An 18,709-nucleotide genomic window follows, 5' to 3' on the forward strand; every position below is an offset into this window, starting at 1 on the left:
CTTTTTTTCCCCACAGCTCCAAACCACTATTCTGTATTCAAATGTGTAACAGTAGGGTTAGGACTGTGTAAACTACATTTCCCCTTTGCCAGCTGAATTTTTTTAAGCTCCACTAAAAAGAGGACTAGAAGAATAAAACAGGACGGCAGGAGGGGAAAAGACTCTTTTGCTGTTTCCAGTTTGCCTGGAGTTCCTGTCAGCATCCCCAGGGCAACAGTTATTCGTTCCAGGAGCAGCACTTGGTTCCATCCTCCAGCTTTTTCTCGAGATTCCCCAAACCAGCCTCATCATTCCCCATCAACATTAGCACCACCTACCAGTGCCCCCTTCCTCAACCATCTCTGAGTCCCTGTTCCATAGGACCTCTCCTCCCAGCTTCTAGTTTCCAGTAACTATAACTTTTACCCTCAGCTATCCCAGTGTTCCTTTCCTGATTTTTTTTTTTTCTTTTTGGTTCTCCAGCACCAATTTAACCTATTCCCTATATTACACTCTGTGAAAATATCCAGTTGTGCTCCTCTTGATGTCTGAGGTCTAACTGAAACTGATACTATTCAGAGGAATAGGAGTGGAGCTGGCAGTTTAAAAAAAAGAATTTTCACTTTTACTTTATATATTGCCTTTATATATTACTTATGTAATTTAACTTCATATTTTAAGTGATTTTTTGAAACTTTTGCCTTCTTCACATTGGTCTTCAGAACATTAGAAATTATCTTTAGCGTAGAACACATCACTAGCAATTCCCAAGAGAATTTACATCTAGAGATTATCATCAGACAGAATGGTTTCAGGAGTTGAGGAAATTAGCAACTCAATTGGATCGTCTAACTCATCATGGTGTTTACTAATGCAAGACCATTAACACTGGAGCATCAACTAAATTTGAAAGTCTTCCATTAGAAGTGCTGCATGAATTTCCTGCAATAAACGATTAAATAAGCCTAGTGCAGTACCCACACCACATATTAAGTGCATAACAAATATGTTTTTGATTTCCTCCCCACTCCAACTACCTACCGCCAGACCCTAATCTAGGAGCTGTTAAGAGGCACATAATTTAAAGTAGGCTTTGTTGGTTTATATATAAGACAAGATCTTCGCTGACAAATCCCAAACTATCAAAGCTTACCAGGACACCAGAACAGCAGATGCAGTAGGTAAGTTTAGCAAGAAAGTTATTTTCTTACATCATGAAATGCCATTGTATAATAAATATAACTATAATGGTAAATGACTAATACCCACCTCCACTTCCTTCTTGTTTAAAGTAAATTGACTCCTTTCTTCTTATTGCCGCCTCTACTAGCCAATTTTATAAGCCTCTGACTCTACAGTTATTAACACTGGAAAAAACTTGAAAATAATTCATACCCTTCTGTAGGAGAAAGCTTTCACAAACATAAAGAACTGAAATGAGCACTCTTCCCTCAACCCACAGTAAGAAGAAACAAAATGCTGGCATCCCAAGGAGTAACCATTTATATTAAGAATAAAGAAGTTATCTCCGTAAGTGACAAAAAGTACCTTAGGTTATTTATTTCAATAAAGTGGTAGAAGACTAGCAAGCCTAGATACATGTTTGTGTTTTATTCTTCATTTTCTTTATTCTTCAATTTCCTGGAAATCAACATATTTTGTGATTGAGATATAGAAGGCAAATTCATCAGTAAACGTGATACAGTTTTTTAAATTTCACAGTCTATTTGTTGCCCTGGATATTGGTATTACTGTGAACAGTGATTTCATATTCAAAACTGAATTTTAATATGGTGAACAATTAACTTCCTTTCTAGATAACTATTTGAAATATCACCACTGTTACATTATTCTCTACGGATTTTTTTGTTAAATTTCTAGTGGATAACTCTTCCTGTAATATTCTAGGAGGCTCACAACATTTAAAGTGCCTCAAATTATTACTACGACCTATCTCCTCTAACCACGTGTTTCCCCCTAACATACACTTCTACAAGGAAGAAGAACCCACCAATATCTGGAAAATCTGTCTCCACTGTTTCCTGGTGAATCACAGAACGTTCCTTTATACAGCTAAAACAGAGCCTTAAATGATTTCTGTGGCTTACAGTTTCCTATTTTCATCACTGTGACGTTTAATTGAGTGATAATTATCTTAACAGATCAAAATTCCAAAATTTAAATCTTTCACTTTGTCAAGAAGTTAGATGATTGAAACTATATTCAATTAGTTTAAGAAAGAAATATCCAGATTTAACTGTCATAACTTAAGACACCAAAAGTGTTACAGAACATAATATTGAATACATGAGGATAAATGAGTCTATATGCACAATACTTTTTCCCTCCAAACTGAAAGACATGACTCATGAAAAAGGAATTATGCCTATACTGAGTCATCATTTTGTACTAAAACATCAAATGTCAAACTTGTAATGGAAAAATGTGCTCTTCTATTGCAATTTATATTTCAATTTTCGTTTCTGAAACCAACCGTGTAAAGAGAAAAGATCTAAGAAAGATACTCTTGAGGGTTAGCAGACATTTGGAATCAAAATAAACAGAAAATTTACCAAATTTTAAAATACTAAAAAATAAACATTTTATTAAGGAAAGTCTGAAAAACATGTGCACCAAAACAAAAGTGACTACTAATGCTAAATAAAAAACCTTCAAAAAATGTGCACCACATGATTCAATTTTTTAAATTTTATATATAAAAGCTATATTATAAATACAAAGCTAAACTATTAGAGTACTAACAATACTGTTCATATAAAGAAACTTAACAGTAGTAAAATATGAATACATAAGATGCTTATTTTTGGTCCTTTTGGAAAAAAGAACTAAGTTTTTTTTTTTTAAACGCGGCTTCAGGCACAAAAATAGAATATAAGATGATAACTGCAACATTCTTAGTGTTTATCCTTGTAATTCTTTAAATGTCACCAGTCATAATAGCAATGAATTCCTCTTGATTTACTGTGGTGAGAAAGAAAATGTAAGTCAGAAATACAAAATATTTTTCAGAGAACACTATTACTATTTTACTAAGTATCTTTAAATTTTATATTATACAAAATTCTTAATAAACCAAGACATAGCTTTTCGCTTTTACTCCTTTGCTAGGAAGTTGAATACGTTAATTAAATTGAACTTCATGAATACAAAAATACATAAAATATAATAAACAATATAAATTAATATTCTATAGTATTAGCTAGGAAAAAGACATAATAGTATATAAGTTACAAAAAATCCATCATAATCATAATATTTATACACACTTAATAAAATAGTTTTAAAAACTTAAAATTTTAAATTTCTGAGATAGTTAAACTCTCTTAATAATCGTTATTGTACTAGTTCATTTAGCAAACCCTTTCTTAATAAATAAGCTTAAATATATCACACATGTAAGTTAGAATTCTGAAGGATAAAAATATATTAGAATTAGAAAAAAAAGTCAAATCATTGTTTTTTGGAACTTTTATATATTTAAAAGCCTATTTTAAAGAAAAACTAATTGAAACATAGTTAAGGAAAAAAATACTGTAAAAAATAAGCTATAAGGAGTTAAGAGGAATGAGCCGTCCAGGAGCTGATAAAGAACCATGAATTCGTGCATTCAATATGAAACATCTACAAGACACTATGATAGACACAGTAGAACAGAATACAAAACCTGTAATACAAAACTGAAAATACTTTCAGTGATTTTATAAATTGTAGTACTGATCTTTAACCTTTGCAGTTAAACAAATACATTTCAGTATCTTATGAAAGCTATGACCCCTCTCTCCCTAGTTAAAAAAAATAATCAAAATATATAAAAATTTTAAACAATTTCATCAATATGTACCTTCAATTTAAGAACCCTGATTTGGAAAAATCTAGAGTGAGGCATCTAGACCAAAACAGGAAACAAGGGTATATTTTTAAGAAAAACAACATAAGGAAAGCAGTCTTGGAATGATCTGACTACACATTATTTTAACAGCATAATAGAGCCATGATTAAAATATTCAAAATCTGAAAAGTACTTATGTTTTGTTATTTAAAGATATAAATTTTTTTCCCTCAATTTGTAAAATCTCAATACTCAAATTTCAAATTAAGCTTCATATAGTTCTAAAACAAAGCAACTCAATATTTATACTATTTATATGTAAACACTTTAAAGCACTGTAGCATTTCAAAAGTATTTTAAACTATTCCACAATTTCATACCTAAAAACAAAATACTTAAGTCCAAAAAAGTGAACCTAAAAGCTGAAGGGAAGAAAGTGGCTAAGGAATTTAAACTAGCTCCTTTATCGTCAGTGAGACTTTCAGACAATTAGGAGAATCTGTGATGCCTTTATACATTTGGTTTTATAACCTTCTCTATCAATCATATCTTATATCAAGTTCCTTGATGTAAGGAACACAATAACTACCTTAAAATAGGCATTTGATAAAATATATATTGAATCAAACATATATGACACTTCATTTTTTTCTACACTGCCTTTTTAAACAAAATTTTCATAAATCAATCATTTCATAGGGTAAATCTTATTACATGTCATTAAAATAAAAAATTTTAGAGAAATTAAGTACCTTAGAGACCATCTGGCTTTGACGGGAAAAAACAAATTTTAATATCTGAAGTGCCAGTTGAATATTTTACTAACACACTGTTTCCTATAATAGTATGCAATTTTAAAAACTCAATAAACATAGAAACCTAATTAATATTTTACTTTATAGCACAAGAGGCAATACAGTGTTATGGTTAAAAGCATATTCTTTGTCATTATGGAGGTATGAATTTAAGTCTGGCTCTGCCATGTATTAGCTTTGTGATAACCTTGGACAGGTTATTAAACCCTCAGAGCTTTAGTTTCCTCATCTATATATATGCACATATCCTATGCATAAATGGGTATAACACTGTATTCACTTCACAAAAGCTATTATGTAAATTAAGCGACATAATCCATAATGTAACATGCTAAGCACAGAATATAACATATATTAAGTACTAAACAAATGTTAACATTCATCATAATTATTTAGAAGATGGTCCACTTTGGTTTTTTAAATGTTGCTTCCACTTCTCCAAAATGACTTATTGTATTTTATTTTATATAACTTGGAAGGGGTTCTTTCTATATCATTACCACAGCTGTATTTATATTTTGTATTATGTTTTCTTTTCCTTTAATTCCTCATTCACCATGTTTATTATTCTATATATACAATAAAAAAATTTCATTGCTCTCGAATACTGAAGTGTGAAAAATTCGTAAAAACAGAACAATTACTGAAGTCCAAAAAAGGTAGCAAAGTATTATGATCTTTACCAGTTTAACATATACAAAGAAAGCAGGTTAGTTATATCTAAGAAAAACTGCCTACAGTCCAAAAAAAAAAAAAACAGATTAAGTGATCAGATTAATAAATTATTATAAAATCTAACTTCCCACTTTTTCAAAAATGGGCAGATTTTCAGATAGCTACAGAAACCCAATATAAATTAAGGCAGTAACCCAAAGCCACACTAAATAGATTAGGGTTGGAGTTCTCAATGTTTCTGAATATGAAAATGCCTTTCAATAATAATTTTCTGGACTTGCCACAATAACAGCTATCCTTAGTATATCTCGTTTGAGAAGTAATGTCAAATAGCTATATAAACTCTGCAATCAATCACAATAGCATTTAAATATAACTGAAAAAAGCAGTATATGTATGCATGTGCAATACCGTTATTCGTATGGTCTACAGGCAATATTTGATGCATACATGAACTCCCAGACCCTGAACAATACCTCAGAAGGCCTCCACCCCTAGATACTCACATCTCAGATTGGAAACTACTGGATTAGACTATTTTAATATGATAAGACCACCCTCCTATCCCCCCCAAAAAAAGACAAGTCTTAACAATAAAAGATTATGTGTCAGGTGTATTTTATTTGTAATCAATCACTTGGAAACAAGAAAAAAAAGTGTTATTTGCCTGTTATTTTACTTGTAATCAATCACTTGGAAAAAAGAAAAAAAAGTGTTATTTGCCTGTTAGTCATGGGAATAAATGACAGTAGGATGCCCAAGCAACAGTTGTACAGTGACTTAAAGTGGAATAATGTAAGCAGTGAGGACCAAAGAAATGTTTTAAGGATGCACTAAAATAAATCTCCCAGCAATGAAGCACAGGTGTGAACTCAAATTCAAAAGCAGCAGGTAGAGCAGTCTAGCAAGGGATGCAAGAAATGGACACATTTTCTAAGAAAAGTTTCACATGAAGTTTGCATTTAAGAACAGGTTACTAACTGGTATTTTATTCTAACGTCAAATGAAACTAATAACTAAAACCTAACTTGCATGAGCCTAGTACAGGAAAAAGAAACTGTTTATAACTCTGGTCGTTTGACACATAAGTAGCTGGAGTATGAAAAAGACATACCAAGATTCTCTCTACCACTGAAGAGAGTACCTTTACATAAAGGAACTCATTTAAAGCTAATTTAGGGTAATAATCAACAGCTAGGGAAGACACAAACATTTTTTAACTATGAAGACAGTGGATTATAAATCCAAATATTAGAATTACAGCTTAAGAAGTCCTTTAAGTTTTCTCAAGTTTTAATCATCTCTGTTTTAAAATATAACTAACTATATTGATACCCTGCAAAGAACTAGTACTAAAAACAGAAAAGTTGTATAATGCTCAAATAATAGTCACATAAATATAATGAGAAAGCATAATAATGTGCAATTCTAATGAACAATCTGAGCTGATAACTATTTGCTACTGTCTTATCTCCTTATTGAAGCATGCCAGTATTTCCAAGGTTTTATATATATATATTTTTTATGTAAAAATTAATAGTTGGTACTATAGCAACATGTATCTACTGTAACGCACACTCCTGCTCGCTGCTTAAGTCAACAAACGTCAGAGTACTCATCATGTTCAAGAAAATGCAGAATATAAAGATGAAGAAGAAAAAGGAAAACAAGTTTACATTTAATGCTAGGCACCTTCAATTATCTTCATTTAATACTCACAACGATCCGGAAAGGTATTACCATTCTGATTTTTATAAACAGGAAAACAGAGACTCAGACAATGTTAAAAACTTGCACAAAATTACAGAGCTACTAAGTAACTGGTAGAGATTCAATTCAAATCCAGGTCTGTATGATTTCAAAGCCTCAGGCCTTTCACACTATATGATTCCAAACTACTCTTCAATGGCTCACAATATAACTGGAGAGACACACATGTATGTAACTAACAGAAGGCAGTGTACAAAAGGTCAAAATAGTTTATTTCTCTAAATGTTATGGGCCCTTAATGGAAATCTCATAATTTATAAACAGAGAACACTGAGGGAGGCTTTTGAGAAAAAGATGGAGTTTAAAATGAACCTGAGAGAACGACTAACATTTTAGCAGACAGCAATTGGCAATTAGAGCATTCTAGGATTAAAGAATAGCATGATGAAAGGCACAGCATAAAAATATAGGACAGAGTATATTTGGTCAACGTGTGTATACTATATGGGAGGTGAGGGTTAAAGTAGGAAGTAGAAGAATACAGTGGGAAATAAAACTAGATAATTATGGTATGACAGATCATAGAAGACTTTGTTGGACTTTACTCCATAGGCACTGAAGAATCATTGTAAGTGTTTGAACAGGAAAATGACATCACCAAACCTGCATTTTAGGAAAAGAATGCTGCTAGAACCAATTAGGAAGAGAAAAGAGGCTTATAGGCATAGAGGGCAATTAGGTTACAAGAGACTGTAAAGTCAGTGAGAGCAGGGACAACATCAGCCTCTTTCATTGGGTAGCACCAGTCAGCACACAGAACACTGTACCCAGCAGGCATTCAAGGAAATAACGAACAAAGCTATGATAACATTCCTACAAAGAAATTAGGGCCTGAATTAGGACAGTAGCAGTAAACAAAGAAATAAAACAGATTAAAAATATGTGGAGGGTAGACTCAACAGAACTTAGACGTGCATGTAGGTTGAGGAAGAAGACATTAAGGCTGAAATTTTACTGAGTGGCTGAAATTTTGGAGATATTTCACCTCAAAGAAAAGTAAAGCAGTTTCTTGAAGTGTGGAAGCTCATACTATAATCTGTACAATTGGTTTTAAAGGTCTGCTTCATCTAAACTGAATATGTGAAATATTTATGCAAAAATCCCATTATAGGATGAAAAACATTTATACTAAATAAAGAGATAGTTTGCAAAGAGTCTTGAAAATCATTTGGTTTTAGAAAAAATTACTATATGTGTACAGTAGGAATATTTGGAATATATGTTTTACTCAAAACTTACTTTCTCCATCACCATCTTTATCAAATTCTTCTATCATAGCCCGAAGTTCTTCATCACTCATGTTTTCACCCAATTCTCTGGCAACACGTCGCAGATTCCTCAGGCTTATTTTACCTGAATCATCATCATCAAATAGTTTAAATGCCTTCAATATTTCTTCATGTGGATCTCTTTCCAATATCCAGTCTGTCACTATAGTTAAAAAAATATGAAAAGTAAATCTTTATAGTCTCAAAGGCATTCATTTGTGAAATCAACTAATTATTAGATGAGAATTAAAGCTATGAATCTGTCAACATTTAGTTTGACAATAAAAATGCCAAAGTCCAAAAACCCAAAGAGAGAAACAGAAAATTAGAAAAACCAAATCCATATTTTAGAATTTAACCTTTACATTATCAACAATTTATCCTATTATAAGAATAAGCATAGGGCTTCCCTGGTGGCGCAGTGGTTGAGAGTCCGCCTGCTGATGCAGGGGACACAGGTTCGTGCCCCAGTCCGGGAAGATCCCACATACCGCGGAGCGGCTAGGCCCATGAGCCATGGCCGCTAAGCCTGCGCGTCCGGAGCCTGTGCTCCGCAATGGGAGAGGCCACAACAGTGAGAGGCCCGCGTACCGCAAAAAAAAAAAAAAAAAAAAAAAGAATAAGCATAACTATATCACACAGAAGCAAAATTTTGAAAACTACATTTATACCATATTTACTTAAGGTTTACTATTATCAAGAATTGTTCTAGGGTCCACTGACATCAAGCACACAAGTCTAGGAGTTTCTAACCTAGTTGTAGAGATGATATACCAACAAAACAATTAAAACCAACTAGATAAAAGTTGTTTGCTGGCTAAACTTAATAGTAATACTGATTGTTCCTCAAATTTAATACAACTTAAAAAGAAACAAAAAACCCCTGACAAATTTATAAAATTAACTGCCACCACTGATACAGACACAATCTCAGTAGATGAAAATTCCACTCATATCCTCATGATTTAAAAGAACCTCTTGGTTTCTCAAAAGTAGTTATTAATAAAAGGATTGAATCTGATTGTAGTTAAGAAAAAAAAAGGTCTGAAAAGGAGATCTCTCTAAAGTCAAATCCATTTTGTTCATCAAGATAATAACTATCAGACAGCTAAATTAAAATTAAATGTGAGTAATTTCAGGCCTCAATAGTAATAATTATTTTAAAATATTAAATGTAATAATATATAATAATAGAGTCAACTTAATATTTTCAATATAACCACAGTCTTTAATCAATAGCCATAATAACAGAAATTTTTAAATCTGTGGTATAAAATTTAAGTTACTAGATAAAATTCTGAAAATATCAAAGGAAATATCTCTGAAGTAATTCTACATGCTAGTCTACCACTACAACAAGACGTATTTATGACCTTCACTGTCCCATTAAAATAACTCAGTCCTGTTGAGGTTTACAGAATCACTAAAAATTTGCAAATGCTTATAGATGGAAAATGCTGGAATATTTAATGTACCCAAAAGAAAAATACAATTCAAGTCCCCCACAAATAGTTGTTTTGCTGCTGTTTTCACCATATTTGGTTGAATAAGCTTTAGAATAAGCACCTATTCAAGCTAATGTTAAATCATCTACACATATATTCAATAGTTTTCTTTTATCCATTAATTTTATACAAAAAGTCTTCCAAGTAACTAATTGAAGTATATTACTATAAGTATGCAAATCATCAAAGTTCATAAATATTCAGTTAAAAAGGAGTTGGCATATATACAGCCATAACACCAAAATAAAATACCACACTTAACTCTATGGCTCATACTCAACTTATTTTGAATTTAGTCCCAACAAAAAAGCAGGACAAGGAAAAAAAAGTGTTAAGAAATTTTCTTCACCAATTAAATAATTTACATGACAGGTGAACCAAAAAAGCAGCTTGCTGAAAATATTAATGTATTTAAAGAAGCAACAGGGTGATCTGGGGAACAGATGGGGCTCCAAGATGTATAAATTCCTGTCCCACTGGTGCTTTAATTGTGTTAGTTACTTCAGACTTATGTGTCTATATAATCTTTTATCAATACTTTGCCTTAGAATGCAACTTTTCTTTGGAACTATAAATATCCATCATTTTGGACAGCTAAAACACTGTAACTTTATGGTGACTATCCTCCATGCCTTCATCTTCTATTCTTATTCTACAAAGTAGAATTACAAGAAATACATTTATTTTTCAAAGAAAATAAATCGACTGACATACAAGCAGTAAAGATGGGTTCAATCTATTTCACAAATTTCTGTCCATTAACTCAATTTTCAAATGATTTAAATTATACTCTCAGAAATGTACATACTCAAAATAGTTAGGCCTTATACATTATAAATCACTTAATAAAGCAAATTCAAAAACATCACATTAAAACTTTAAACCCAATCAGTTGCTTATATCCTAGAGTACTGAGGTTACCACCTTTTTTACTCTTGAATGTACCCCTTTTCTTTTTATTCTCACCACCCTCAGCATAAAAAGTCTATTACAGTTTTCCCTCAGTTTCCATGGTATCCATGGGGGATTGGTTCCAGGACTCCCCTCAGATACCAAAATCTGGGACGGATAGTATTTGCATATAATCTATGTACATCCTCCCGTATACTTTAAATCATCTCTAGATTACTTATAATACCTAATATAATGTAAATGCTATGTAAATAGTTGTAAATATGATGTAAATGCTATGTAAATAATTGCCAGGCACTCAGCAAATTCAAGTTTAGCTCCTTGGAACTTTCTGGAATTTTTTTTTCCTAATATTTTCAATCCACAGTTCGTTGAATCCACAGAAGCAGAACCCAGGGATAGAGAGGGCCAACTGTATCTTCTGCCTGCAATCTCTTCCCTCCAACACATCTTTAATAATCTCAACAGTTACCTCTCTAAAACATATTATCTCCTTTTCTTTAAAAACTGACATAGATCCTCTGCTGACTAAAGTCCAAACTCTGTGTTATGCAAGAATTTACCTAGCTGGCCCAGTCCTACCTTTCCAGTTACTTCCCTATCCTCTAGAGCAGGAGACTAACTGAAGTTTTCTGAACATGCTATATGTCTGCTATTACTCCTTGTTGTTGCTGTTTTCTCTGCTTAGAATGCCCTTCTATACCCCTCCCACAATTTTCCCCTTGTGATGAAATCCTATTCCTGTTCCCAAAGCCTAAATTAAAAAATCCCTCTGCAAAGTCTTCAATTGCTCTAGATCAGGAATTGACAAACTTTCCTGCCAAAGACCAGAGTAAATATTTTAGGCTTTTTTTGGGGGGGTCCAAAGGAGCATAAGGTCTCTGTCTCAACCACTCACTCCGTCATGGTACCACAAAAGCAGCATAAAAGAATGGATGTGGCAGGGACTTCCCTGGTGAGGCAGTGGTTAAGAACCCACCTGCCAATGCAGGGGACACAGGTTCGAGCCCTGGTCCAGGAAAGATCCCACATGCCACGGAGCAATTAAGCCCATGCACCACAACTACTGAAGCCCGCGTGCCTAGAGCCTGTGTTCTGCAACAAGGGAAGCCACCGCAAAGAGTAGCTCCCGCTTGCCACACCTAGAGAAAACCCGCATGCAGCAACGAAGACCCAACGCAGCCAAAAATAAATAAATAAATAAATAAAAATTTAAAAAAAAAAAAGAATGGATGTGGCAGCATACAGGCAACAGCTAAATTTGGCCCAAGGGCTGCAGTATGCCACTACTGCCCTGTACAAAATTATAATTTACCACAGAGCACCACAGCTTGTTACCACCTGCATTTAAATTGTAAGCTCCTTGAAAGAAGAACCTCTTAGTAACTTTTGATTAATTCCCCTCCCTCACCCCAGCACAGTACTGAATGCCAAAAAATTCAGCAACTGTTTGCTAAGCAAAACAAAAAACCATATTCTATTCTAAATAGGCAATGAAATAATAAATAGTACATGCCAAAAATAGATGAGTACAAATAGCTGACTTATCTTGGTCTTACTTTAAAGCAGCATTCCTAAAACACCTGTAACTCACTAGCCTCAGGCTGTCTAAATTCTAAACTTACATTAAGTATATTTTAATACTTTTTTCTAGCATTGGAAAGAATATGAAGTGCCAAACTTTATCTAGAAATACCTGTAAATATCTGTGGAACAATATCCTTAAACAGTAATAGATAGTAGATAAAAGTAAGATTCAAATATTCTGATTTAGAGTTATTTGTCCCAAACTATAAAACATATTCATCTGTGGCCAGTTACTATTTAAAAATGATCAAAAAATGGGGAAAGTAATAGTTTTGGATTATTTGATTCCCAAACAGTAATAAAATTTTATTTGACAGTTGATATTCTCAATAGGTAACCTTAGGATAGTTAAAGTATGTACTAAGCCTGCCAAATGGTTGATCTTTGAAAGTCAGGCTGAAGTTTACTCATGACCATTTATTCTAAAAGGAAGCCAGTATTTCTGTTCTGTTAGTAACATAGAAGAGATGCGGGGTCAGGAAAGGTAGCGATTACATGGGACTCTGGCTTCAACTGCTAATAAAATCAAAATTTTAAAACTGTATTCACCCAAGATGAAATAATGTGTTTTGTAAAATTATTAGAGGCAAATAGTGCTTAAAATAACCTATAACTACAGGAAAAAGGTAATGAGAAAAATATAAATACATGGAGCAGAATACTTTTTATGTTTTTTCCAGCCATTGAAACAAAGATTAATTTTTGAAGTAATAATAACAACACTTAACAGAACTTACTACATACTTTACATATTTTTAACTTAGTTATTCCTCCTAAGAACCCTATGAGATAATACAACTATCCCCATTTTATAGCTGAAAATGAGGCACAGAGAAGTAAAATGACCAAGTTACACAGCTAGTAAGTGGCAAAACCAAGATATAAACCCAGGCAACCTGGTTCCAAAATGTCCATGCTAAACCACTACACTGTACCAAATATACCTGAATTATCGCTCTTTCCTAGTAGTATCATTTCTACTGTATCCTGATCCTTGTTTCTATAAACAATCTAAGTTGAAACTTGAACTAAGATCATAAACCCCAGAAAGCTTCAATATTGGGAAAATAAAGATGGCTCTCTACCTCTTCTCAAGTAAATAATTCTACAAACTAGAGAAAAAAAAAAAAGAATATGCTCTCCAAAGGGACAAGCTGTCTCTCTAAATAGTCATCTATTAGTTCATAAATTGGGGCTCTTCCGTGCAGTGCTTTTTTTTTTGTCTTTTAGATTTATTTGTTCTTTAATTTCTTTTTTCCTTGCTTTTGGTTTGAATTTTCAGATTTAAAAGAAATTACTAATGATATGAATCTATTTTTTCCACACGTACTGCCATTTCTTTTCGTTTCTCATATTACTTCTTGTTGAATATTTAAAATAAAGGGTTTGTGTGTATGTGTGTAACTGAATTTTCCTAGATTTTTTAAATATCTAAAAATAACTAAATAATATGCTGATATTATAACCCAGTGGGTTGTTCTAAAATGTTTTCTCCTGCTCACAGTCTGCCAACTGCCTCCCTTACTACAATCTTCTCCCCACCAGCAACTTTAAAGAGATGACTTTATTCATTGAGATCAAGGTCATCCAGAATAAGTAGCCCCTCATTAGCTTTGTCAACCTGAAGGCATGCACTTCATCTACAGCTAAAGATACCAACTGCTACCAATTTCCTCTCCTTCCACTTTGCCAACAAAAATCACATATTAAGATGGTCCTGGGAAATATTTTCCAAACAAAATATATCAAATTTTATCTTTTACTGTGAGAAATAATTTTTTGATCACTCTTTTAGTTTTATCACATAATATAGGTACATATTACACGGAAAGACATCTTCCCGGGAGAAGCTACACAATAGTTCCTTGGTTAAAATCTTCAGAAGAAAAGACAAAAAGATAAATCCCATTTACAGTGAAGCTATAAATCTTATTTTTTCTTTGAAAATTAGCAAAAAAAAAAAAGAGTACCAAAAAAACCCCAAAATAAGATCCACATTACACAGCAATGTTCAATAGCAAAATTCCATAACCCAGACACTTTTAAAAATATTGATAGTAACCAGATAATTTCCTAACAAACTGCTGATTACAAAGACTATTGTAAAATAGTCTTTACAATATTGTAAAATACACACCAACTTCATTAAAATCTTCAAAGGTGATTTTCCCTGTGGCTTCTCTGTCATAATCTTTAAGAATCTTCAGTACATCAGCTTTTTTTACATCAAACCCCAAGGCTCTCATTGCCACCTTTTGGATTAAAAGGGAAAAGCAAATTATAAACATTTTTTACAAAAGAAGTGAATTCCAATTCTTAAATAAGTTTTTACTATTTAAAAGATGACAACACAGCAATAAAACACACACTCTTTTGCATGTTTTATGTCTCTAAAATAACAGTGATAGTTCTTCATTACTGAAATTAAATGGCAATTTTTTTCATTTATATATCCCTTTTTTAATGACAAACTAATCAATGAGTGTTTATAGAATACATTCTACAATGTACTGACTTTAGTGCACAGATAATTTTAATAAGTTATTTTTTCTCGAAGGATTAACAAACAAATCCAAAAAAAGGCACAGCATAAATATTAAAAAGTTATACAACAGAAGAGATTTAAAAAATTAAAATAAGAATTTTCATCAGACTCAACATGATTAGTTATCAAGTAAATGGTCTAAGAACCTGACCTCAGAGAAAGAAGAGTTCTAGTTACTAGTAACAAGGAAGGAGAGATGTTACTGGTTAAAGAAGTCTTATTTGGAGAGATTCGACTTGTTCCTCGAATCATATATGGATGAAGTAGAGTAGAAGGGCATTTAGAAAAGAATGACTAGTATTAAAACACACACAGAAATAAAGAATAGTCTTGAAGGCAATGAACAAAGCAGTTTACCTTACCTGAATGGGAAAAGATCAGGCTGAAGAAAGCAGCTAGCAAATGAGAAAAGTAGGTGGTAGTAAAAGTGTGGAGGGCATTCAATACAAATGAAAAAAATATGAACTTTATCCAGTGTACAATGAGGAGCCAGTAAGGGTTTATGAGCAATGAATAATATGATGAAAGAATTTTAGAAAGATGAATCTAATGATAGTGTACAGGAAATGGAGAAACCATTTAGGAAGTTCCAGATATAAAATAAGATCCCAAACCAAGATAATAAGAATAGCAACAAATGGAAGAGACATTATAAAGGAAAAATGGATTGAAGCTGGGTAACTAAAAGAAACAGTGGAAAAGTGAGCTAAAGAGATACAAAAATACTATCTTTCTCATTGTGCTGAGTTTAAGACCCAAACTACCTTAAACACCAATTTCCCCTTGGTTCTTTATAAATAATTCTAAAACCTAAAATTGACATTTTTCCCCATTAGCATTGTGTCAACATCAGACATCACTTATGTTGTCTGCACCAGAGAAAATAGGTTGAGACTATTAATAACATGTTCAAATTAAAAAACAAATAACACTCCCTCAATCTGAAAAATGAATGGATCACCAAAACAAAACAAAACAAAACATAGTGGGAAGAGGAATATAGTTAGAACTGTTTAAAACCTATAGTTTCAAATTTTTTAAGTATGTGAGTGTAAAATAAGCCCCTCCATAGGAATATATTTTTACAGTTAAAATACTATTCATTTTACCATGTGAAAAGGAGTTTCTAAAAAGATATGTTTTGAGTACTATTCAATTTTATTATAGCACTTAACGATAAATATTTAAAATGGTTTCATATTTCCAAAACCAGTTTAATTAAAATATTTAAAAATATATTTTAATCAACTGTCAAAAATGCAAATCATTTTAACAGAAAAAGATGTATTTTAAGTATATTACCTTTAATTCATGATAATCTATTGCTTCATCTTTGTCTGTGTCAAAAAGTTCAAAAGCATCTTTAATTTCTTGTTTCTGTTCTTCAGAGAGTTCTCTTCTTTTTTTCCTCTTTGTTTTGTCTACTACAAGCTCATTTCTATGAAATGATAAGAAAAAAGTCTATTTAGTCCACTTTAATCCTATTCTCCTAGGCTTCTAAATAATAAAATTCCAAAAATGCAATAAAAATTATCCAATGAATAATTTTCTAAATTTCGAAAAAGGAAGTATTTTGTAAAAATATAAAGAAATTTTTCCTATGTGAGTCAAGGCCCTGCTCATTTTATAGTCTAGGCTGCTATAAATGTGTACTTCCTAAACTGAAAAGTGTTACAGGTTATTAAAAGAAATGAGGACCTAGCTTTCCCTCTTCCTAGCTTTGTATTTATTCCCACTAATATTACTGTGGAAGAAACAAGAACTGTGAATAAGAAACACTAGTTTTATGTCAGAAACCCCAACAAAAAACAAAGCAACCATATTCCCATCATTCTACAATATAGATTGTTAAAAAAAAATTCAATTCACAACTGATGATCACTATAGATTAGGTTTACTTTTATAGTGCTTATAATTATCAAAATCATTGCAAAAAACATCTAATTCATCAATTAACTTACTATTTTGGCATTGTGGGTTAAAAATGTTTTTAGATTACACATTTTTAACAGTTTGGCACTTCTTTGTAATTTCTCCCATTAATATTAACAAATCAGCCAAAATAATGAACCTAAGCATACCATGAATACTAAACACCAAAAAAAGTACATAATATTTGTGCTAATTCTATATAATAATGTGAAGAGTCAACAGTCTTGTAAATCTCACTTAACATATACATCTAGACTTAATTTCTCATAAACTCTGAAAAAACTAAGAAAGTAATTTACTGTAAAAGCTAGAAATGTCTTCCTTAAGAGGTGCCGATCTAAGTGTTCCAAATTTTCAAATGGGGCTACAAGACTTGTATAAGAACAAGTTTTGAAACGGAAGAATTCTATAAATTTAAAAAATGTAAAACCCAGTGGAGTTTATTTATTTGCATTTGAAGTTGTTTTGTTCTCTGAAACCTACCCCCAAAAAGGCAAGAGACGACTAAAAATGACCAAAAGAGGTATGATAAAGCTGAGGAAGTTCTTTCACAAGAGACCTGACTTCACACAAACTTGCAACTCCCGGGGGTCATTCTCTTCCCAAGATTCTGAAGGGACAAGTTCGCAACGCACCAAGAGCTGACCCCATCCAAGGATACCACGATTATCCCTTATTGGAACTCGGTACCTTTTTAGTGTGACGTAACTACATAGACATTTTTAAGGTAAAACTTATAGCTGGGGTTCGGGGCAGAGGCAACAAACAGTGCGTTAGAGTTAAGGTAAAGAAGCTGAAGACATTTAGGAAATCTAAGAGATTACCAACTATAATCACTAAAATGTGTCTCCGATTATACCGTAAAGCATGGCCGCAGGAGAAGAGCGAGGAGTGGGTTTTGTGTTATTTCCAAAATTTATGGGTAAGTATGTTAGGAGGAGGTCAGCGAGCTGGAAGCCGCTGACAAGAAACTTAAACAAGGGATGCTCCAAGGCCTGGTTTCCCGCAAACACCGCGCACAGAAACCTCGCGATATTTCACTGCCTCCTCGAGACTAACGCAGCCCAGCTTTTTGGCGGTCCAAAGCCCAATGCCCTGACAGAAACGACCGCCTCAGCAGAAGTGTGCGGAGCTCACCAGAGCCTCCAGGGTGAGGGGTCCGGGCCCGGGAAGGTTGGCCAAAGAACTCTCCTCTCGTCCCAAACTGCATTCCCTTCCTCGCCTCGGCCCCAAACTGCCTCCCTTCCACACACAGCCGCCCTGGGGCCCGCAGCGGGGTGTGGAGAGCATTGCCGCCTGCTCATTACCGACCTCAGAGCTAAACTCATGTTCTCTTCGGACAGAGACGTTCCTCTCGAGAACGACTTTAACCCCTACCCAAGGCAGCACGACTTCCACAAGCAGTTCAACAGACACCAACGACCTCCGCGGCCTCAAGCACCTCCCACAAAGTAGACACGTCTGAGCTGGATTGCTTGAAATCGCTAATGTCCTGCCCATTGAGGCGAAAGCGTCACTAGTCCTCTGCTCTCATTGGGTATATTTCGCGTCAATCAAAGAGATCTCCCTGCCGGCCTCCCCCGCTACGCCTCCGGCCCTTTAGATTGGCCTATTGCTTTTTCTCCCTAATCCTTTGCGAAGCGAGGATCTGAGTGTCTGTTTGGCTCTTCGGCCGGAAGGTGTCTGAGCTACGCGTCAGGGGAGGAGGCCTGCGGCTTGTGGGCCAGTGTCCGGAGACTGGGCGGGAAGGGAAGGGAAGAGAGACGCTGCAGGCTGTTCTCTGGCTAGAAGGAGGGAGAGGCTTACGAAAGAGGTCTGCGAAATTTGACTGCCTTGTGTTCTACATTTTTGGGTGGTTTAAGTACATGGGG

At 33.6% G+C, this 18,709-nt stretch overlaps 1 protein-coding gene across 1 annotated transcript; it reads right to left on the reverse strand.

Moving 5' to 3' along the window:
• Positions 1-2,565: 2,565 nt before the first annotated feature.
• Positions 2,566-18,290, reverse strand: CETN3 (centrin 3). The gene is made up of 5 exons (XM_007113300.3): positions 18,150-18,290; positions 16,209-16,344; positions 14,499-14,613; positions 8,329-8,520; positions 2,566-2,961 (listed from the first exon to the last, which is right to left on the reverse strand). The coding sequence occupies exons 1-5, from the start codon at positions 18,164-18,166 to the stop codon at positions 2,918-2,920; spliced, it is 504 nt and encodes a 167-aa protein (XP_007113362.1). The 5' UTR covers positions 18,167-18,290; the 3' UTR covers positions 2,566-2,917.
• Between the last annotated feature and the right edge of the window lie 419 nt (positions 18,291-18,709).

Source organism: Physeter macrocephalus, chromosome 8, assembly GCF_002837175.3.
Source record: "Physeter macrocephalus isolate SW-GA chromosome 8, ASM283717v5, whole genome shotgun sequence".
NCBI lineage: Eukaryota > Metazoa > Chordata > Mammalia > Artiodactyla > Physeteridae > Physeter > Physeter macrocephalus.